The 24,186-nt window shown below is 36.3% G+C and overlaps 1 protein-coding gene across 1 annotated transcript in view; it reads left to right on the forward strand.

The window, feature by feature from the left end:
- LOC139734863 (DNA-directed RNA polymerase I subunit RPA1-like) overlaps positions 1–24,186 on the forward strand; it is an 83,327-nt gene that overhangs the window by 21,095 nt on the left and 38,046 nt on the right. The window contains exons 15-24 of the mRNA XM_071645644.1: positions 457–627; positions 1,089–1,208; positions 5,200–5,336; positions 5,940–6,105; positions 6,766–6,966; positions 7,609–7,707; positions 8,233–8,424; positions 8,836–9,029; positions 15,070–15,340; positions 21,107–21,201. Coding sequence (XP_071501745.1) covers positions 457–627; positions 1,089–1,208; positions 5,200–5,336; positions 5,940–6,105; positions 6,766–6,966; positions 7,609–7,707; positions 8,233–8,424; positions 8,836–9,029; positions 15,070–15,340; positions 21,107–21,201 — 1,646 coding nt within the window. The remainder of the gene's footprint in view (positions 1–456; positions 628–1,088; positions 1,209–5,199; positions 5,337–5,939; positions 6,106–6,765; positions 6,967–7,608; positions 7,708–8,232; positions 8,425–8,835; positions 9,030–15,069; positions 15,341–21,106; positions 21,202–24,186) is intronic.

Here is a 24,186-nt window from a genome sequence, read left to right on the forward strand (position 1 = left end):
TGCATAATTGAGGGATACACGTGTATCAATTGTTACAGTATCGACATGGCAAAATACTGCACAAATTTTGTCTTTTTGTGGAGGCAAACAGAATTTTTGAAATGAAAATCGCTGTGATATGTGTTTGCGTGTGGTGTATCTGTCATAACCTCCGTAAAAAACAAAGTTCTTGCTTTGTGATACCCATTTGCACTTTATACAGTGTAGGAACCTGTGCTGATCAGAAGAGATGAGCTGCTACCCCGTGCATGTACATTTCAGGTAGTTGATACGAGATTCAGTCATCAGCATCTAACAAATATGAATTCAGTAGGATTATAGTTCTACAATTTCAAAATTAAACATTCCTGACTTGCAACTAATCAAAACAGCTAGGAATTTATTGTGGGGTGTTATGAAGAGAACTAAATATTTTCGTCCTAACCCTCTGTCTGCTGCACATTGCTGTTTTGCCAGTCATGGAGTAAACATAAGCCTCGCATCCCTAAAGCTGGAGGGAGCCCTCTGGAGGGGAATAGCATGTCCGAGGCCGAGGTTGTGGTCCGAGATGGCGAGTTACTCTGTGGAGTGCTGGACAAAGGGAACTATGGACCGACACCCTATGGACTTGTCCACTGCATTTATGAGGTAAGTGTTTGAAGTGTCCTAGCTCCATTGGGATCAAAAACTTGAGTGGAATTTTCAAGAAGATGCATGAGTGGACATTTCAACGGCTCACATGAAGTGTCATTGTTGTATCTGTTTAAATCAATTGCAATTTGTTTACTCACCAAATGTGTTCCAGTCGAATAACATCCCAGACTGTTCAACTCGTGAGAGAACGCTCGTCGTTACCAATGGTACATTATCATGTGATCATGTCTATTCTTATCACCTACTGTTATATTACTACTCCAATCTAAGATGAAGTTTGACTTTGAAAATAAAATTATAACATTGCAGCATAAGTGCAGTATCAAAAGTGACATCATGCAACCATAGAACTTCTGTCCAGGAACACCTTGAGAGTGGATGTTCTGGTTGCTTTTGTAATGACTTTGTTTAGGACAATTCTAACAATGAAGTGTGTGCTATTCTCTTGTTTTCAGTTGTATGGAGGGCAAGTTGCAGGCAAGTTGCTAAGTCATTTTGGACGACTGTTCACCACTTTCTTACAGCAGCACACCGGCTTCACCTTGGGACCTGAGGATATTATTGTCACCTTGAAGGTCTGTGAGCTCATTTGCTTGTACTTCACATTGTGATATCATTTATGTATTCCTTTCTTTGTTTGGAGAGAAGATAATGGTATTTTGCTGTTCTTCCCTTCGCTTTCATACCTCCACTTTGTTTTTATGCAAAATGGAGATGAGTATTCTGTATAAGGCCATTTGCACACATTGCACATTGTTTTTTTTTATGCCTCCGCCACGAAGTGGTGCCGGAGGCATTATGTTTTCGGGTTGTCCGTCCGTCCGTCCGTCCGTCCGTCCTTCCGTCCGTCCGTAATGAATTTTGTGGACAGGGTAACTACCAAAACCTTTTGAGGTATCCTAATGAAACTTGGCATGTATGTGTATTAGGGGGTGAAGTTGTGCCTATCAACTTTTGGGTGCACATGCTCAAGGTCAAAGGTCAAAAGGTCAAGGTCAAATGCTTAAAATTTTACTATTTCCCCCATATCTATGCAATGCCTGAAGATATTTTCTTGAAACTTAGTGTATACATGTACTACCCTATTAAGATTCTCTGGTGAAAGTTTGGGGTCATGAGGTCAAAAGGTCAAAGGTCAAAAGGTCAAGTAAAATGTTAAAATTTCACTTTTTTCTCTGTATCTTGGAAATTGTTCAAGGTATCTTCATGGAACATAGTGTATATGCATCTACTGACTGGCAGTGGTTATCTAGGGAATTTAGGGTTCATGGGGTCAAAGGTCAGGGGTCAAAGGTCAAGGGCAATACTTCAAAATCTTACTATTTTCCTTATATTTGTGCAATGCCAGCAGGATATATTTTTTTTTAAAACTTGATGTATGCATGTCTAACCCAATAGAGATTCTCTGGGATTTTTTTTTTGCCAAGAAGGTCAAAGGTCAAAGATCAAGTGAACGTGCTGAACTTACTTTTTTCTCCATATCTCGGAAGTGGCTCAAGTTATCTTGAAACTTAGTACATGCTGAATTTATGTATGTTCTGCCTGACAGTGCTTCTCTTATAAATCAAAGGCCAGATGAAAATGATAACAATTTACTGTTCAATACAGAAATTGCGCTTTTTCTCCATACCTTGAAAATTACTCAGTGCACAAACTTATGAAATGGTCAAAGTCAAGTTAAAGTTCTTAAATCCCCAAATACATGCTCTCCTATTCATCCAATTAAACGTAGGTCAAGGAAGGTAAACATTCAATACATTTGTGACAAACATGTCATTTTAATATTTTGCCAATTTTGTGAAAATGTAATCACACATTGTCCACATGTACTATAGACCTATTAGGAGAATCATGCATTATGGCGGAGGCATACCAGTCGCCATAGCGACATTTCTAGTTTAAGCATTGTTTAGGTAGTTCTTGTCACAATATCACAAGCAATGCATGTTTCACACTTCCATGTATAAATAAAATGGGTTGTCTTTTTTAACCATAATCTGACCTATTTACTGTATTCATAACTATCTCTATGATTAGAAAAAAAAAAAAAAAAAACGCTGAGGCAACAAGGTAAGTGTTAAAGTTTTACTCTATGTACAATATACAAAGAACAGGTTAAAGTTGAATGAACTTGTTATGTTGGGTAAACAGAGAACAATGACATGCCAGTCACAGGTGTTGTGAGTGAATAACACTCCTTTATGCCAACTCACTAATCAATGACATTCAAACAAATAGAGAAAAAATGTACATTTCATGTTTGGCAAGGTGAAAAACACAATGGAAAAATCAATACTTGACTGTCAATCAAACTTACAAACAATAGATGGCCAGATGTGCAGAGTGTGGTACCACCTGACTTTCAGAAATCTACCTTGTGTTGATGACATATTTAACAAACAACTAGTTGATGCATTTACACGAATCGATGATGGAAGTAATTCAAGACTGACAGGCATCAAACCTATCCACAAGCTAGTAGTTAGATATGTTGTCATGGTGTCTGTTTCATGAAAGTCTTATTTGAGACTCTTTAGGCGTTTTCACATCAGCCCGATAAAAATCCAAGCTCGAGATATTTTTCGCAGAAAATAGTCAGCAAAATAGCGCGCTATTTCGAAACATCGGGCTGATGTAAAAACGCCATTTGTTCATAAGACACATTTATGAGAGACTTCATAAAATAGATCTTAATTCTGATGCGAATTTCTTCATTTTGTCTCCCCCTACAAATTAAATTTGTGATAATATTGGAATAATCTATTTTTTTCAGATCTTAATTCTCTTTGAAAGTTCTCATACATATGAACGACTGGCCAGTCTGAGTTTTATGTAAAGACTTGTATGTGATGACTCCATGAAATTGACCCATGGGCCTACTTATTACAACATGTACATAGCAAGGGAAGCCCCTATTATCAGTCAGCACATGTTCTAACCACGAGATTTGTTGTCCCCGCCGAACGAGTTCGAGCAGGGGACTATGAAACGGGCTCCGTACTTGACTTTTTTGACCTTTGACCTTGATTTTTTGACCTGTATTGTACATTTTGCTACAAAATGCTACTCCTTCGCCATTTCTAACCCAATTTCGATTCCGTTTGCTTTATGTGATGGCACTAGGTGAGGGCTTCAAAACTTCTACACAGAATTTTGACGTTGACTTCTTTGACCTTTGACCTTGATTTTTTACCTATATTGTACATTAGCTACAAAATGCTACTCCGCCATTTCTAACCCGATTTCGATTTTGTTTGCTTTATGTGATGGCACTAGGTGAGGGCTTCAAAACTTCTTCACAGAATTTTGACCTTTGACCTTGATTTTTTACCTATATTGTACATTGCATGGCTACAAAATGCTACTCCTTCGCCATTTCTAACCCGATTTCGATTCCGTTTGCTTTTTGTGATGGCACTAGGTGAAGGCTTCAAAACTTCTACACAGAATTTTGACCTTTGACTTCTTTGACCTTTGACCTTGATTTTTGACCTGTATTGTACATTTTGCTACAAAATGCTACTTCCGGGGGGGACATATATTACGCACCGCGTAATTTCTACTTTTCCTTGTTTTAATTTGAAGTGTTACCCTGACTTCAAGTTAGCAAACTAGTTCACACAGGGTAACTTCAAGTTAGGGCAACACTATCATCAAAGTCCCAAGTTAACTTAGGATAAGTTAGGGCAGATTAATGTGAACCTACAATTTAGCAAAGCATCATATTTAGCAATCCCACATGAGCACATTGAACTACAAGTTTGTCATCAGGCTTGAGCCCTGTGAGTACTAAAATTCTGATGAACAAACACCAGTGTACAAATGCTCAGTATGCATGAAATTGGGGGGGGGGGGGGTCATTGCACGGGCACATTATACTTCCGGATTTGTCGAGTGTAGCTTGTTGTGTAGCTCTGAGTCCTATTAGCAATGTATGAAGTAGTAAGGACTTAATATGACTATCAATGGTAGGGTGAGCATGAGAATTTGGCTATTGTTAGGTCCATGAACTTTTCCTTGCTTTCTCTGTAGATGCCATTTTAGTTCTCTGAATAGTACCAACTGTACTAGGTGTAGAAAATGTGTCATATAAACTTTGAATAAAAAATAAATAAATGAGTTTTGTATGACTATATGACCACAAAAAGTGATCTCAGAGTAGTGTTACATTATATGGGCAGTTGACCAGATATAGCATGACAACATTTGTATTAGTCAGCAAGATCTTGAGCAAAATGAAATGAAATGATTTGATATGTTCTGTTTGTTTGCTTGTCAGTAGATCTGTGAGTCTGTGGTGCAGATAGTGTGAGCAGAGCTTTCACAGAAAAAAAAAAAAGATGGGAGAAAATGTACAAGCAAAATCAAAACTTTTGATTTATAGAATGTCTGTGATTTTGGTTTTTTCCTGACTATTTGGAAGGAAGAGTAATGGAGAAAATGTTGCAAATGAGAATTGATGTTACTGTGAATGTTATGTCTTAAAAACAAATGATAAAGAATATACAAGCATTGTCATATCTCTGCAGAAAGATATCATATAATTACTTTCTATTCTTTCTGTAGGCTGACAAAAAGCGGCACAAGATCCTAGAGGAAGCCAAAGGATGTGGGACGGAGGCGGTTGCTAAGGCGCTAGGAGTGAGCGATGATAGCATGGAAGAGGAAGTCATATTGACACAGAGCTACGAAGACGCTCACAGGTCTGAATGCATTCAAACTCTTTCTATCTTTTTTCACAGATTTACATCCATACTTAAAAACTAACCATCAGTGCATAAAGTTAAGTAGTTATCTTAATCATATTCCACAGTAGCCTTCGTATGGGGCAGTGGCATTGTTTGCAAGAGTGGGTTGTCCATCTATCTAATAGGATTATGATAATATAAAGTCCTAAAATCATGGACTGTCATAATCTTTCCTTCCTTGAACTTATTCACTCATAAAAGTGAAATCTCATCACAAAGCATCAAATCATCTTAAAACAGGTGCATTCAGTAAACATTGTTGATTGTGTGAATGCATTTTCAGAGATTCTGAGAAGTTTACTCACAGTTGTAGTTCTGGTGACAAACCAGGTATTGAGTAATCACCAATTCAATTTTTCATGACTTTTGAGAAGCGGCCTATAATTGCCTTATGTTTGTCATCACCGTTGTGTGATATGTCATATTTTGGCTTCTAGCTGTTGTATGGTAGCTCTGAATTGCCAGTGACATTACATTGGATGTAAGGTGAATTCTTGCACCTAGAATGAATCAGAAGTGGCTATCCAATGCTGTTGCTCTGTGCATGTAACACTGCAGAAAGCCAGATGGTGCTGACATGAAGGAGATTGACCTCCAGATGAAGACTAAGACAGATCTCTATAGCAACCAGGTCAGCAGCACCTGTCTGGGCAGTGGACTCCTGAAGCAGTTCCCTGAAAACAACCTGCAGCTGGTGGTCCTGTCTGGAGCCAAAGGATCAATGGTGAGAAATGCATGGATTTTAATTACACTTGGCAGTGATGGATTGATAATGACAATGGTGATAAAGATAACTGTTATGATGAAAATGATTAGCGATATTTTATGCAATGATAAGCATTACGATGATGATGATGGTTACATATTATATTTCTGGTACTATGGACACTTACAAGTATCATGAAAGGAATAATAATTTACATGGATAACTAATGACACTCAGATGACGATAAAGAATTTATCATCATATTAATGAAGATGCAAAGTATGCTGCTGTTCATGGTGATAAGGTACACATAATGCATAATGACATGATCAATGTGGTGGTTATGATATTAGGTTGGCAATGATGGTTCTCAGTAACAAGGAAGATTATATATTACGATGATGATTAAAATGATTGAACATTCTCAAAACAATGATGGTAAAGAGAGAATAATGGTATAGTGATGATCCTTGATTTTTTTATATTGTTGTCAGATGCATAATGATAAAATGTTAGTATTTTGTAAGTTGTGTGTAGTAAGTAAGTACTTTCTGCCAATATGACATGATAATTGCCTGTTAGTTTTGATTTTATGTTTCTCCATCTTTTACAGCAGTTAATGCTTTTGTTGAAACCCATCTTCTCATAGAAAGTTGTGTATGTTCTCTTTATTTATAGGTGAATTGTCTTCAGATCTCTTGTCTCTTGGGTCAGATAGAGCTAGAAGGGAGGCGCCCCCCTCTGATGATCAGTGGGCGTTCCCTTCCCTCCTTTCTGCCTTATGACACCACCCCTAGGGCAGGGGGCTTTGTTGATGGACGTTTCCTGACAGGTATCAAACCCCAGGAGTACTTCTTCCACTGTATGGCTGGCAGGGAGGTGAGCGTAGTCATATCTCTTTTCCTTGATTATATTCTACTTTAACCCTTACTGGAATACCACCAAAGCAATATCATTCCTTGTATAATGATAATAGGCATTTGAAGCATGAAAGAAAAGCTAAGAATGTAAATGGAAAGTAAAATATCATGTTGTTGTTCTCTTTTATTTTAACAGCCAAGCAGCAAACATTATTTAAAACTGTTTAGATGAGAGAAAAGGCAAGGGATTGCTCTGCATGGAACCAATCAAAGTTTCATAGTCCTGTTTTATAGCTAGGTACATGGATTAATTCTCTGCACTCAAAAAAAAAAAAAAATGAAATGGACTGCAGTGTAGTTTAATTTCCATTGTTCATTGTTGTTATTTCTGCAAGATTTGAGCAGTTTCCAGCAAAGTGAATGTACTTGTTTGAAGATGATAAAGAGGTGACAAAGTGTGCTTTATAGTAAAAACTTTTGTGAGACCTTACCAATTACAGCTGTATGGTACTTGATATGAAAGTCTGCCAGAACAATGTAGTGCAATCCATGTAATTTGATTCAAAATAAAAAGCAAATACAATTCAAACTTCAAAGAAGCAACTATATACAAATACAGTAGATAGTATAAGATGATTTACATTGTATTGTATCAACACAGGGTCTAGTGGATACTGCCGTGAAAACCAGTCGCAGTGGATATCTCCAGCGGTGCATCATTAAACATCTCGAGGGGCTGGTTGTCAACTATGACCTCACTGTGAGTATTTATTGTGACCTTTAACCATTCTCATGACCTTAGATCATTTTTCACTTTCGTCATCTTGACAAGTGTATAGGAGTCATATGCATCACAAATGATTACTTTACGTGGATATTCATGTTTACCCTAGTTTATCTCAAACCATAAAATTTATCAGTAGAGTCCTGAAAGTAATCTGAAGTGAACAGAATCTTACTAGAACCAACAATACTGGACACACTAGTCCCAGTCCAGTGGGGATTTTTCATTTGCTGAAAAGCATTAGTGAAGTGGTCCCACCTCACATCCAACTGAACCCCATGGAGGACCAGCTAGTGCGGGTGAATATGAGCTATCCAGCCGTCTTTTCAGATTGAAAAAAGAAATAAACGAGCATCATTGGATCACAGACTTTCGGTAAATGCTCAAAAATGAGAATTATGTCAGTTAATTATCTGAAAGGATAAGCTGTTACGTAGAACCAAACACTCACCATTCCATGTCCATCTTAACATTGTGTGTCACTGATTTCTCCAATGACAGGTAAGAGACAGTGACAGCAGTGTGATCCAGTTCCAATATGGTGAGGATGGACTAGACATCCCACGGACACCGTTCCTCCAGAAACAGCAGTTTTCATTTCTCCTTGACAATGAAGAGATGGGGATGAATGCAAGGAAGATAGATGGTGCTTCTCAGGATGATCCTAGTAGGGCTGAGAAGCTCTTTAGGAAGGTGATTGATGGATGTGATATATTTCTCCTCTTCCTCCTTGTTAAAAGATCCTGTGTGGATCCTACTTCCTGTGTATGTCACACATGCTATCCAAAAGAAATCTGTCATTGTAGAAAGCTTTGGGCATCAGAATGGACTGTGTATGTTCATATTAGACTTTTAAGTCAGAATCATTTTTGTACCTTTTCCTTTCTCAGGGATAGGTCTTGATGATGATTGTTGAAATGATTACTGTAGAACTGTTATCTTGTCATTGTTTACTTTGCTGTATAATTTGCTGAGGAAGATTAATGTGGAAAAAAAGTGCTTAAAGTAAATGAAAGAATGCTGTATTTTCTCAGTGTTCATATGGCCAGCTTTATCGCAGCAAAGTTTTAAGAATGTTTATTGTCAATATACAATTGCTTTCAGATCAAGAGATGGCAAAGGAAACATGCTGATCAGAGCAAGGCGGCCAGACGGTCACCATTCCTTGAGTTCTGCCACAAAGAGTATTCATCCATCCTGGATGAGGTCCAAGCCGAGGAGACTAACGTCCGGAAGGCCTACATCAAGGCCAGGTCAAAGGTCATCAAGAAATGGAGGAAGGAGACAGACAAGCAAAGGTTGGTAATTCTTATTTCCTACCTTTGAAGGTCCCAATTGAATACTGAATTACAGGAAAGACTCCAGTCCATTAGAGAGAATTTCAAGAAAATATTTATTAAAAAAATTACATCCTGAAATTTTTTCACTTTCATTTATCGCAATATTGTATACAAATTGAAGTGTGAAACAGTCATTTTAATGAATGATTATTCATATTTTTGTTATTTTGCAAGGGATCTCTAAAGATGATAGCCAAATTTGGACTTGAAGAAGTGATAGTTGAATGATTATTACGTATGGTAATGATGGTACAACTCTATCTGATGTAACTGAAGAGAAAAAATTCATTAGTGTAATGCATTTTAAGTGTCACAAATGAATCCTGAATTGTAAAAATGAACACTGTACATTGATTGTTAAACAAACAAAGGCTGGATCATGTAAACCCTGTATTACTCACCTTACTTAGTGATTTCCCAACATGGTTTATCAGTTATCAGACTTGACAGGCTTAGATAGTTCGTTTTCATTTTTGAGCTTTTGATTTTTTTTTTTTTCTATTTTCCTCATCTGAGGTACTTTATTTTTCCACATATCTTCGCATATTTACAATCGCATTATCTGCAAGTATCCAAAAGGCATTCAACATAATCATTATGACAGGAAAAAAATAATTGAAGGGTACATCAATGGTACCAACCAAAATAATTGCGTATTCTTCTTAATCCGATATCAGCGAATCTCGTTTGGTTGCACTTCAAACTGATATAAAATCTTAATTCCGCTTTCAAATCTTCTACTAAATGGTGTAAATTGAACAAACATTTGTTTCTTTCATTGCGTTCTCTGACATAATTCCTGTAGACAATGAATTGGGCATAATTCAATAAAAGGTTTACTAATTTCATCTTTTTGTTACCTATATCATATCCGAGAATAATGACTTTTTCATTGATATCTATTACAAGATCGAAAATATTTCGAATTAAAACCGAAACCACTCTCCAATACATTTTGATTTTTTTGCATTTTAGCAAAAAATGACAAGCGGTTTCTTTACAATTACATACAGTACACAAATAATCATTCAAAATTTCCCATTTAAACAAATTGTCTTTACTGGGCAGTATTTGATGAAAAAGCTTAAAATTAAATTGCTTTATTCTGTTATCATTAATCTGATGAAACTTATATTGCAATACCTTTTTCCAATCAAAATCACAGGGTAAATTCAAATAACCTTGCCAGAGGTATAAACATGAAGGTTCTTGTTTTTTCTTATGCAAAAATAATCTATAATAACGTTTAGCTGACGTTTTCTGTACACTGATTTTATCACCTGTTGACAAGTCAATAGCATCAAATTCTTCTGTGTGCAGCAGTACAGGAGTCTGTATATTATTACATAACTTGTCTAACCAAAACCTGGGGAATGCTTTTTTTAACTTAGACAATTCAAATGAGGTGAGCAGCTGCCTGTCTCGGAAGGTTTCATTTATGGATGTAACGTCTTTCCACTCCCCATCTTCTATAATCTGTTTCACTGTGATAACATTTTCCTTTATCCAGCTCTGGAAACATAACATTTCGTTGTCATATCTAATATGACTGTTATTTCAAACAACTTCTTTCTTTATATCATTAACATTAAACATGTCTATATACTTTAACTCAGACCATGAACAGAAAAGGTCAATATAAAACTCAGGTATTTTTCTCCTTCTGCATATTCTTAATACATAATTTTTCTTGCAATTAAATTTCCAACACAAAGGCATTCCGCCGATTTTCTGGGTCCAATATTGAAATAAAATCTTCCATGACATTTGTTCCTCAGAAAAATACTTCTTAATCCATGATAAACGGAGAGATAAACATTTTGAAAGCAAATCGACCATTTTAAGTCCTCCTCCTGTTTCTGGGTTGCAGCATACGGTGCGTTGTACCTTTTCCCGTTTGGAATTCCATAAAAAAGAATACAGTAATCTATTTACTGACCTAATTATCTTTAAGGGCACAGGTACTGCTGTAGCTGTGTATACTAACTGAGATGTAACTAATTGTTTGATAATGGTCACCTTTCCATACAATGTCAAATTTCTCATTCTCCATAAATCTAGTGTATTTTTTATTTTCCCTATTTTGCCTTCTCATAGGTCTTCAACTTCTTTATAGCATTTCCCAACATATATACCGAGACATTTTATGGCGTCTTCTGTGAGATTTAATTCTCCAATAGTTTCAATACCTAAGTTCAGTCTCATAAACTGAGATTTTTGACCAATTAATTTTTGGGCCAGCATTTTCACCGAAAAATTCTATTTCTTTCATTACTTCTGTGAAGGAATCAACAGAATCAACTAAAATTGTGGTATCGTCAGCAAATTGAATAATTTGAAAATCTTTATACTCATTTTCCGATTCAATATTAGGTACTAAAATACCTTTTATTTGAACATTCTACTTTATCTTTGCTGCTAAAATTTCTGCAACAATGATAAACAAAAGAGCTGATAACGGACATCCTTACCGCACACCTCTTTTCATAAAAAATTCTTCAGATATCCAACCATAAATTCATTACTCTACCATTAGCATTACTATACAACGTTTTGATCCATCTAATGAAAGATTCTTTGAATCTTAGTTCCTTCAACAAACCAAACAAAAAATCATGATTAATAGTATCAAAACCTTTCTTGAAATCCAATGACATAATAATAGCGGGTGTTTCAGTACATTGACAGTAATCAATTACATCCTGAACTGTCCGTATACACTCTGATGCAGAACGATTTTTCATAAAACCATATTGGTCCTCGGATATAATACAATGAATTATTTTTTTCAATCGGATTGTCAGAACACGAGCCGCCAACTTATAATCTATATTAAGCAACGAAATTGGTCGCCAATTATCTAATATGTTCTTATTACCTTTCTTATACAAGAGTGTTAAAATGGCTTGACTTTGAGAAACAGACAATTCTTTTTTTTCATATCCCTGATTTAAGCTGTCTATTACCATCTGTTTCAGGTCTTCCCAGAAACATCTATAAAATTCTACACTAAGACCGTCACTGCCAGGTGACTTATTCAAATGCATAGATTTGAGTGCAAACCAGTATTCATTTTCTGTGAGCTTCCCCTCGCAGATGTTTGCATCTTCCTCACTTAATACATTAACCCGTTGAGGACGAGTCCCGAGTATACTCGGGCAGGTGTCTATGGAAAATGCGTGTTGTAGCAAAATCAAACCGTCCTCAACGGGTTAAAGTCTAAATTACGAGTGTAGTCTTTGATATCAGACTTGGAATCATCTTTTCCGTAAAGACTGCTATAAAAATCATGTATTTTTTTCAAAATCTCTTCATCTTCTCTGAAAATATTACCATCTATTTCAATACTATTTATTTCTTTTTTTTTACCCTTTGCTTTTTCAAGCTGAAAAAAATATCGAGATGACTTCTTTCCTGACTCAAGCCACCTTGCCCTTGATCTAACATATGCACCTTTACATTGATATTCATACCATCGATCTATCTCATGTTTTAAACAATTAATCTTGTCTAAATCATCAATATTTTGGTCTTCATTAACACTCATACTCAATCTTTTATATTTTTCTTCGATGCTCCTGATATATTTCTTCTTCTTTTGTGACAACTCAGATGCATATCTAATACTGTATTCTTTTATTTTTATCTTACATATTTCCCATCTTAACTGAGCATCAATTTTGTCACACTCCATTTTAACCTTCTGAACAATATTCTTTATACCTTGTTTATATTTTTCATCTCTAAGTAATGAATTATTCAATTTCCAGAAACCCCTTCCTCTCTTTTTTGTTGTCACCCGAAGCTTCATTGTCACCGCATTGTGATCACATTTTAACACTGGTTTGATATCTAAGGAATGTACATACGGAGCGTATGCCCTGGATACTAGCCAATAATCAAGGCGTGAGCATATACTGAGTGACAGATGTCTCCACGTAAATTGCCTCCTCTCCGGGAATTTTTTAACACTGCTGAAATTTAACAAAATATTTTTTTGGTAAATATATGTAAGACATTCCGTTTGTGTCTAACTTTTTATTTGGCGCTCAGTTCCAGTCTCCTGCAATCATAATTTCACTTGGTTTCTTGATCTTTTTCACCCAGTTATGTAATGATGCGTAAAACGGCTCGTTTTCTGCATTTTTCGCCGGAGCGTATACATTTAGGCAGAAATAAACAGAATCATAGCTTACAAATCTCAACACAATGGCTCTACCGTCACCTTTGGAATGTGTGTCTATGACGTCAATTGGAAGGTCATTTCTGATTAAAACAGCTACACCTTTTGAGTGTTTTGTTCCATGATCGTATATTCGGAAACCTTTCCATTCATTTGAAATTACTTTTTCTAATTCTCCTGATAAAAATGTTTCTTGTAAGAAAGCTATATCACATTTTTGACGTTTCAACCATAAGAATATTTTCTTCCGTTTGAATGTATCACATATTCCTCTTACATTTAAAGAGACAAAATGGAAACACTCCATCGCTCTTAATGAGATTACCTGTTTTCTAATTAATCACGATCAAATAATCTACTCACTTCTGCTTCTTCGTTGGTTTCATTTTCCTTTTTTTAGATTCCTTTGTCTTCCCAGCAGCCTTCGGAGGAGGAGTCTCCGGGGATAACGTAGAATCATCATTGTTGCTGTTCGTGTAGATACTGCATGTTTCATCATCACATTCTCCATCCGTTTGCTGTTCTCTCTTCTCGTCATCACGCGGCGTGCTTTCACTGATCTTTGCCTGTGATCGCGTGCGATATGATGCTTCACATGTCGTACCAGATGCTCCTGCACTACATGAGGCTGGTCGCGTTCTCGACGGTGATCGAAGATCGATGGCCTCAGATCTTTCGGGATCGTTGGTCTGCAATGGTTGTTGCACAAGCTTCGTGATGAAATCAGCAAGACGAGTTTGTCGCGTTTTGGTGCTTTGACTCGCAGTCTCGATGGGGTGTGTTGGACTGGTACTTTCGGAGTTCTCACGTGCCGTAGGTTGTCGCGGTGGTGAGGCGTCGGGCGTTGCTATGTGATTGTGTAGTGCCGGGTTCTGTGGACACTCGTTCCTTTTGTGGCCGGTGGTTCTGCAAAGCTGGCATTTCACCTCGTTATGGCAGCTGGATACATGGTGTCCCGATTCAAGGCATCTGGAGCATGTTACCGGACCAGCTGCACTAGATTGCTCGGGTTGTCCCGGATGGTATACACGTCCCATGAAGTTGTTTCCAAATAACAATTTCCGTGGTAGTGGCTGTGAGGGTGGGGTGATGTAGAGTACCCGATCACCATTCAGACAGTTGGTCAGTTGACCGTTTACTCTCAGTTTTTGGTGATAGATGTCCCCTTGGATCTCGCATTTTTGGTTTTCTATCTTGCTACGGATGACTTCGTCGCTGACAGACAACGGGATGTCTTTGATGGTCACTCTGGTCAGGTTCTCATCCTTTGACCTCGTGAATGGGTTCACGTCGTATACAGCGGCGTTTGCTCCCCGAATGACAAGCCCATTGGATATCAGTTTCACGCGGTCCTCATGGGAGTTCAGATAAATCCGCCATAGACGGCGAATTTGCTGGATTCCCAGGATGCTGTCAGTGCTGACAGTTCTTTCCAAGGCGACATATATTTCCTCACCTGTACAATGTTTCTTGTCATTGTTCCTGATGTCGTCTGTGCGTAGGAAAACTGGCTTGGGCCCTGTCGTATGTATGTCTGGGCGTGGCGTCGCTTTCTGGACATACATATTGCATGCACCTTCGCCAGTTAACTTCCCACAGAAGATGTCAAGAAACACAGTCTGTTAGTCCTCAAAAACAGGATAGTTTATAGCACTTTTCCAAATCACTTATATGGTCCAAAGATGACAATAGGATGGATTTCCTTGTTGGCGATATTTCAAGATATTAAATCCCAAAAGGAGAGGATGCAAAAAAAACGTCTTGACGTATCTGCTTTTGATTATTATCAGTCATTGGTATGTTGATACTGGGTAGGTATGAGAAGAAGACATCGAGCTGTCCAGACCCTGTCAGCTGCCAGATGCGTCCCGACCGCCAGCTGGGTGCAATCTCTGAGAGACTGGAGGCCTTGATTCAAGACTACCTAGACTCCAAGGTACCAGGGAGGGATGAAGGGAGAGATGACTCCATGGTGAGCAAGGGAGAAGAGAGTGATGAGGAGCAGAGACTCAGGAAGCTGATGTACACCAAGTACCAGAGAGCCCTGTGTGAGCCTGGGGAAGCAGTGGGATTACTAGCAGCTCAGGTAAGAGAGGCTACAAGTATGTGTCTGTGTGTCTGTTTTTATGTGTGTTTCAAGTGCTCTCTGTATTTATGCTGTGTGTGTTTTTGATCATGTGTGCTTATATAAGTGAGGATGTTTGATATCATGTGTAGTTTAGTTTGTTCATCATATGGGAGTACAAATGTATATGTTTGTATATTTGAGTTGGTGAGTGGTATTTGTGTACTGTGTCTTTGCTATTTGTGTCCTCCTATTATTGTCTCTGATATTCGTTACATTGCTGGTACATGCCAGCAAAACAATAAGATTAAGATACTATGGCACACTGCAAGTGCTCTGTCAGAAGTAAGCAGCACAGAGTGATTGTTACATGATTTGTTGCATGAAAGTAAAATCTGGTGAGATACTTACCAATTCTAATAATTTTTTCACGCATCACTAAGTCAACTCATGATAATACATACAAAATTATTTTTAAAAGTCAAAGAACAAACAGAAATAATCAGAAGTATGAATTTTGTTTCTGGTGTTTCTTGTTACAGTTAATTATTATAAATTTAGAAAGAGTGTATCGAGTTCCAAAGGCAAGAACTACATTTGCTCATCATGGATTCTGATTCTTATCGTGTAAGTATCGTGGAACAGCGTCATCCAGAACTTATTATTTTGCTCATATATGGTCAGTTTTACGGTAAAGGGTGTAACTTTCAATTTTTAGCCTTTTGGCCCACCCTGAACACATAGATTTACAGATCTCAAAGATTTTTTCCCATGTGAGTCACCTTATGAGTAGCCACCTTGGGTAGCATAATCAGGTCCAGGTATTGATGCGTTTTGTTTTGACAGTCACATATGTACCCTAAAAATGACTATTTTGTTGCATTGAAATTTATATAACATTTTTGAAATGTTAATAATTTTCTACAGCAACTGCAGAGATCTAATTTTTTATGTTAAAAGCATAGTTGTATGGTCAATTGAAATGACCAAATTAGTTTGGTTTGTATCTGGCCCTTTATTTTAGAATACTATGACTTCAAATTTGAGGTTTCGGAGGCTTCATTTTCCGTTAACAATTGTTTACAAACTTTGATGGACAGTAATGATCAGTGGATGTGTTTTGGTTACTTTCTTTTATGCTGAAAATAGTAAGGTACAGCTAAACTTTTGACTTACATCAAAGTTTACTTGATTCTAGGGCTATTTGAAATTTTGTGATAATTTTATTCCATCAAGTGAAATTTCCGTTAGCAGTTTTGAAGCCTCCGAAACAAAGTGTTTAGTCAAATAATATGAATATAGATAAGAGAAGCGACCTAATCTATATGTCAAAATGTAGGATATGGGGCCCTAACCTAATAGACCAAAAATAGTTAAGATCCGCCAAACTCTCTGAAAATAGGAGACAATACAAATTTTCCGTTAACACGTGAAGCCTCCGAGACGCATTGAAGCCTCCGAAACAGCAAAAACATCTAATTTGACATTTCTGATAAATTCTTTGAGTGTCTGCCCCAAATTATGCCATGAAATCATCAACAGACATAGACAGACAACAAAAATAATAAAAACATTATGATACTGCAATAATTTTTTGAGCTAATACATTTTATAGAGAAAAAGTGATTTCGGAGGCTTCAAAAGGATGTTAACACTGCATTTTTGTGATTTTCTCTGGACAAAATCAAATTAGATTTATTGTTCACCCACCCAATGATTGCTTATGACATATCTAAAGATATTTAATCACATTCAGTTTTCTGGCTGCTTTGTTTACTCACCAATATAGATTTACTATATGATTTACCTATTTTTCTTAAACAGTGCAGACGTGTCACACATAACTCACCTTTTCATTCAGCAATAAAATATTAGCAGATGAGGATGTTGCCCCACAAATATGTTTAAATAGTGTATATCAACCAAAAAAGACACAATTTACCCATCACTTTCTACATAACATACATGATTTTCATAAAAACATAAGGCATACCAAATTAATTTTCCAGATGTTTCGGAGGCTTCATTTTATGTTAACAGCATGTAAATGGAATGTTTTGATTACAATTTTGTAATTCTAAGTCTATCAAATAACTGTTTGGACTGAATGAGACTTAATGATTCCTCAAGCAAGGTGTAGATAGTTGTTTAAATGTATGAAAAGCATTTATTTTGTAGGTTTCCTTTTGAAACAATGAAACAGGCTAGATATTGTGAGTAATGAAAGTGACTTCCAGCTTGCGTGCATGCCCACATCATGCAACAGTAGTGCAACAAAGCAAGTAGTTGTGGATACATCAATGTTCTTAAGTTGGATAACTCATTTTTACTCTTGAGAGAAGTTGAAGTGTTGTGACCATATTTGTATCACTCTTTTGACTGGTTAGACTTTGATAATGAAGACCAAACAATTACTTGATTATTTAGTGTTAAATACACTTTTTTTTTTTAAAGAACTGAACACTATTCCTGTCCTGAAGATTCAAGGACTTTAATAGATGGTTATTCAAGAGGGAAGCATACACTTAACTAAGAAATATATTACTTTTGAATATAAGGTTGTATCTTTTATGCATGATCCAGAGCAAATGGTGGGAAATACTTTTTGGATTTTTAGACTTTCGACTCACTATCATCTGAGTGTAATAGTTTCGAAACACAATCTTTTACATGTCCATTTATAACCCATTGACAAATCCATTCCATTGTTACTCACATGGCATTTGTTTTTGCCATACTAAAATCTTGACTTTTTCAGCTTTCCATTTCTTAACAAGTTCTTTGGCTTTCATTTCCAATACTTATTTGGAGGAAAATAATTAATCAATAAATTTGTGATTGGATTTGAAAATAGCTAACATCTTGCAGATTATCATTTCTGTGGTGTGACTTGGATCACAGGGTACTGTTTTGGAATTTTGACATTTGATTACTTCATTCAGACAGGTTTTCATATCAATCTGTATGTCAGATCTGATGCATGTAATGTGCAACACAATCTTGATACTATACCCTATTTTCCATACTTTATCATGCTGGCAGTGACCACTTGACTATTTTTTATTAAACAAAATGTTACTTGTGTTACGAAACATCTCTTCGCATACATGTGTGAGACTCTATGACATGTTTGCGGATGTAGTTCTCAGTGCAGTAAATGGACAGTAATGGTTGGGATAGGATTGTTTATAAATGACATATAGACCTCTACTTATAAATAGCCTGTTGCCATGGGATACATGTAGTTTACATGGGTGGGTGACTGGAGAAGTTATGTTCATGAAGAACAATATTGAAATGATTGAAATCTTTACAATCTGTTTAGTCCTGGCTTTTCTGGAAAAAGTTACAAGCCCTAACTATTTTGAAATTTAAAGGGTTAAAACTGTAGTCTGTGGGTTTATATACTATTTAAAACCAGGGGTCGCACTTAACTTTTTTTCTAACTAGCCAAGCGGACTACTTAGAATCAATTTTGACACTGAAGCAATATTTTGGCTAGCCAAACGGACTAGTAACTTCAGAATTTTATGATATTTAGCTAGTCCGACGTGATTTTGGGTGACCAATGGCCAGCGGACCATCGCCAATTTCGAACCCTGAAAACAAACTTGTGGGTTTCTAAAAAACTTAGATATTTTTAAACACATTTGCTGCTTTTTAATTTTTTGCTAAAAAGGTTGTCATTTTTAGAAACAGTAAAAGTTCTGTTAGCAATTTCTCAATGCGTACCTTCAAAAACAGGCCTCCTAGCTGTCACAGGAGTCACACTAACTGGAATTTTATAAAATAACTATAAAAAAAAAAGCCTTTGAGGAATTAAAAAAAAATGAAAAATACAATGATATGAAACAGGGGTGACTTGTATACCACAGAAAAAGAAAGTAAAATTCTAACTATCATATATTATAGGGAACTATACATTTGGTCAACATTTTTTTTTTAATTCAAATTCGTACACAGTCATGGGTAGGGTATGCACATTTATCTTTTCAACAGCCGATTCAAAAAGATGAATGGGATCTTGACCATTTCAATTTCTATTGAGCTCCATGATAATGTCACCAATATATTGATTATTCCAACTCCATTTTGATGATGACAGTTTGATGATGACCCTTACATGGAATGGCTGATCGGTGTTTAAGATTGCTGTTCTATGACCATGATCACTGCATTTGATAGCTACAGTGATAGTAGGGGGTATCAGGCATGGTCATATGCAAAAGAATGTTTATAAGCCTTTTTTCCCCTTTCTATATTTTACAATGCTATGTTGTAATCTAACCGTCATGCCATCTCATAGTCTATTTTCTATCCCTTTCTCATCAACAGTTGAAATTGATTTCACATGTATATAAAACAATTATGATGGGTGGTTTATGTCAATATACATCCCACAAACTGCACTTATAAAGCAAGCAAACATAATCTTTGCATTAAGTCTATAGCTACAGTTCTAACTCACTGAAAGTAATTCTTACTGCATTATGATGAAAAGTTTGACAAATGCATACAGCTGTACATGTGTGTAGCCTAATCATGTTCTGCATTGCCAAAGTCATGGATATGCAAATACAGTGTATGTGTACAACTGAGCATAAAGATTTAAAATACTTTTCTTTGTCTCTTAACATGTATGTTGGAAAGTCTTTTTTCTGCATACAAATAAATACTATTTTACATGTTACAACATTGTTAGTTATTTGGAAACAATCAGCTGCATTAAAGTACTTCATATTACCTTAAAATGGATCATTTTTGCATGTTAACAGTCATGATGAAGCCTCCAAAACATGCGTTGCTGCTAACTTTAAGCCGCAAAAAAAAAAAAGATGTTCCTAATCAGTGTACTTTTATTGCTACTGTTGCAGTTTCCTTTAGAATCATATTGCCTCATGTAATGTCATAAATTCGAACTGAGCATTGCTCAAAGTGTACACAGTTTGTCATTCACTTTTGTGGAAGCCAATTTCCTTATAATAATAAGTACAATTTGTATGAAGGGTACACATTATGCACTGCCATAAAATGTACATCTGTATACTGTTATTCACATTTTATTGATGCCTTGTTCTTATTCTAGCATGTAGTGATAGTTGCTTACTGTAGTTTTATTATTTTAAGTGACTACAGGACTAGAACTTTGTGTTACCAGTTTTGAAGCCTCCGAAACACACTAGTTTGTTAACTGAAGCCTCCGAAACTCACAAGTCTGAAAATTTCAACTTTGTCAAAAATAATCAAATTTCTTTGGGATTTGGGTTGATAAATGTTTGTTACCAAGAGATAATTTAGGGCTATGTTTAGAGTGGCTCTTGCTTCTAGAACATTCTTTTAACTTAAAAATAATTTGTCAGGTACCATTTTTACCTTGGAATTTGAAGTTCACATCCAAATAATTGCAAGAGCGAATATCTGTTGGGGAAAAGTGTTTTGATATTTCAAATATATGTTCACAGCAAATGAAAAGTTGCATTACCTCCGCCATTTATCTTCATTTGGTTGCTGTGGGTGACCAAAACATTCTTGTTGTTTTTACCTAAATTTATCTAAAATTCCATAATAGTCACTTCATTTTTCATATTTAGCCTAAGAATTAAGCTCTGGAATGACAAAATATTGAAAATATAGACATTCCTATATAAAATAACGGCAAAGATAAATATGGAAACACAACTTTAATTTTTGACCCTTGCCACATCAAAGTTACACCCTTTACTGTAAAACTGACCATATCAGCAATTTGTATGATGTTCTTCTGCCAAATTGTTGTCTGTCTTCTAGTCCATTGGAGAGCCATCCACACAGATGACCCTGAATACTTTCCACTTTGCTGGCCGTGGAGATATGAACGTTACTCTGGGTATTCCAAGATTACGGTGAGTCCAGTGGGGGTCATTTACTTACAGTTTCTGTCTGTGTTGATCATCTATCAATACGTGTCTGAACAAGCAGTCAGTTAACTTTTTATTGTCAATGTTTGAATTTGGAGTGAGGATAGTAGTTAGGCTCCTTATGTTATTTTGCTGCATTTTTTTTTTGAGAGAGAGAGAGAGTATCAAAATTATAAATTTTTTATAAAGCTTATTGTATAAGACATCAGGAAAACAATGTTTCCATTTGCCCCGATACCTATAAAGCCGCCATCTTGGATTTTTCCAAAATGGCTGTCATAAAACAGGTTTTCTTTAAAATGTTGGCTTCTAAATAACCTAAAAACTTGATTCTTATATACCCTGTTATACACTTCATGTATGCGGGAGTATAATGAAAGTTTACAGAGAGCTGGAAAAATAATAAGGGTTGTAGAAAATGTATTGGCAAATGAAAAGGTCTACCCTGAACTGGGAATAAAAGGGTTATAGAAACTGTCCTACCTAATGAAAGAGTCTTCACTGAGCTAAGAGTAAAAGGGTTACAGAAATTACCCTGCCACATGCAAGGGTCTACACTAAGGCCTCCCCTAGCAACCTATGCATGGTCGAACAATCGAGTTTAAACAAAATTTTATTATGTTTGATTGCCTGCTACAGCCAAGTTAGATAGTTACATTGCTCATTTTCTGTAAATTGGAAGGACTTTATGATCTTAACATGCATAATGTGTTATGGTGCGGATCTGACTATCCGTTATTGCACAAGAGGTCACCGAAAAATGGTGTTGAGCGTCAAAGTTAATGTTTTTGGGTGCATGTTTCGAAGCTGATAACTTCAAAATTCAATTAGCTCAGAACCCAATATTATGTATATTTAAAGACTCTCACTTGCTCTAGAGACCAACCAAAAATCGTCAAAAAGTATATATTGTTACTTTTAGGGCGCCCTCAAAGTTGAATTTTTTTTTTTTGAATTCCAAGTTCAAGGTCACAAATCACCACTAGTTCCCTCAAGGAGCGACACCATATTTTGTGCATTGAATGACATTTACTGTAAAAGTGGAAATTTTTGCGGTGTTGAAATTTTCGCGCATTACGCGCAACCAGAAACTAGCGCGAAAGTAAAAGCACATGAATATTTTTGCATGCCATATGTTCCGGCGGTTGATGTCTTGATTCCGCTGAATTAAAAACACAGGAAACACTTCTCATCTGGCCAAGAGTGAAAAACTAGTAGCGCGAAAATATCCATTTTTACAGTACCAATATTTTCATGGGTAACTTAGAAACTTTTGTACCGAAATGTTTATATACATCACAAAACTTTTTGTCTTATTGGCAATGGCCTTAAAAATGCAGCTGCAAATAACAAAAAACCAATAAATAGGGCAATTTTCTGTAACCATAATGGTGTTAAAGTGTGTTTACATGGATTTTTAGTTGTGTACAACTTTAGTACTAATGGTGACTTCAAGCTGAAAACTGCAAATGATGTTCTATCTTTATTGTATTTTAAGCTACAAATAATATATCAAGTCATCTCCAGATCTTTTGAACTTGACATTGTTGTGAAAACGGCTATAAATTCCTTAATATTAGCATATTCCGAACATACAGGATTTACACCATATTTCAAAATTGCTTTTCTCTCAGAGAGAATGCCTGATCATATTTATATTTGCATTATTAGTAGTCTCTAATGGGTATTTAGAGGATCTGGTTTAAAGTATTTGTCTAACATGACAATGACGTTGAAAATACAACTGAAAATTATAAGGTGCTGAAAATTATAAGGTGTTAACACAGACTCTGAATTGTTTGTTATTTTGATATTACTGATGAGTTATAGCTGATAATTGGAAATTGTTTTCCCTATTTGTTCCATTTTGAGCTACATATTAATATCAAAAGTCATATCATTTGCCCTTGATATTATTCTAAAAATAGCCATCATGCCTTAAAACGACCATATTCACAACATACATACATGTGCATGTTAATCCGTTCTATACGGGAACCTGGTGGCCTGTGTATTAAGTGTATGGGGATTTCAGTATCCAGTATGGATCGGGTTAAGATCATAAAGTCTTCCAATTTACAGAAAATGAGCAATATAACTCATCTAGCTTGGCTGCAGCAGTTATCAAAAAATAACAAATTTTATTTAAACTTGATTGTTCAACTGTGCATTGGTTGCTGAGGGAGGCCGTATCTTAGCAACCGTTTGGCTTGGGGCAAAATACTTCTGAATCTTCCGTAAGGCACTTAGGGGAACATTTGGCGAGTTTAAAGAAAATCAAAGGGGGTCAGATTACAAATTGTCTGAAAATTGGTGATTTCATGTGGATTGATCCATAACCCTTTTATTCTCAGCTCAGTGTACACAATTTCAATTTACAGGACAATTTCTTTACCCCTTTTATTCCCAGCTACTTTGTACACCCTTTCATTTGGTAGGACAGTTTCTAAAACACTTTTTTTCCCAGCCCAGTGCAGACCCTTTCAACTGGAAGGACAATTCTATAATCCTTCTATTCCCAGCTCAGTGCAAGCTCTTTCAAGTGGAAGGGCAATTTCTATAACCCTTTTATTCCCAGCTAAGGGGGAACCTTTTATTGCCAGCTAATTTGTACACCCTTTCATTTGGCTGGACAATTTCTATAACCCTTTTATTCCCAGCTCAGTGTAGACCCTTTCATAAGTAAGGACAAATTCTATAACCCTTTCATTCCCAGCTCAGGCGAAACCTTTTCATTTGGCAGGTCAGTTTCAATAACCCTTTAATTCCCAGCTCAGTAAAGACTCTTTCATGTAGCAGGACAATTTCTTTAACCCTTTTATTCCCAGCTACCTTGTACACCATTCATTTGACTGGACAATTTTTATGACCCTTTTATTCCCAGCTACTTTGTACACCCTTTCATTTGGTAGGACAGTTTCTATAACCTTTTTATTCTCAGCTCAGTGTTCACCCTTTCATTTAGCAGGA

Source organism: Diadema antillarum, unplaced genomic scaffold, assembly GCF_040938485.1.
Source record: "Diadema antillarum isolate AM-2024a unplaced genomic scaffold, OU_Dant_1.0 seq00000550_RagTag, whole genome shotgun sequence".
Classification (NCBI taxonomy): Eukaryota; Metazoa; Echinodermata; class Echinoidea; order Diadematoida; family Diadematidae; genus Diadema; species Diadema antillarum.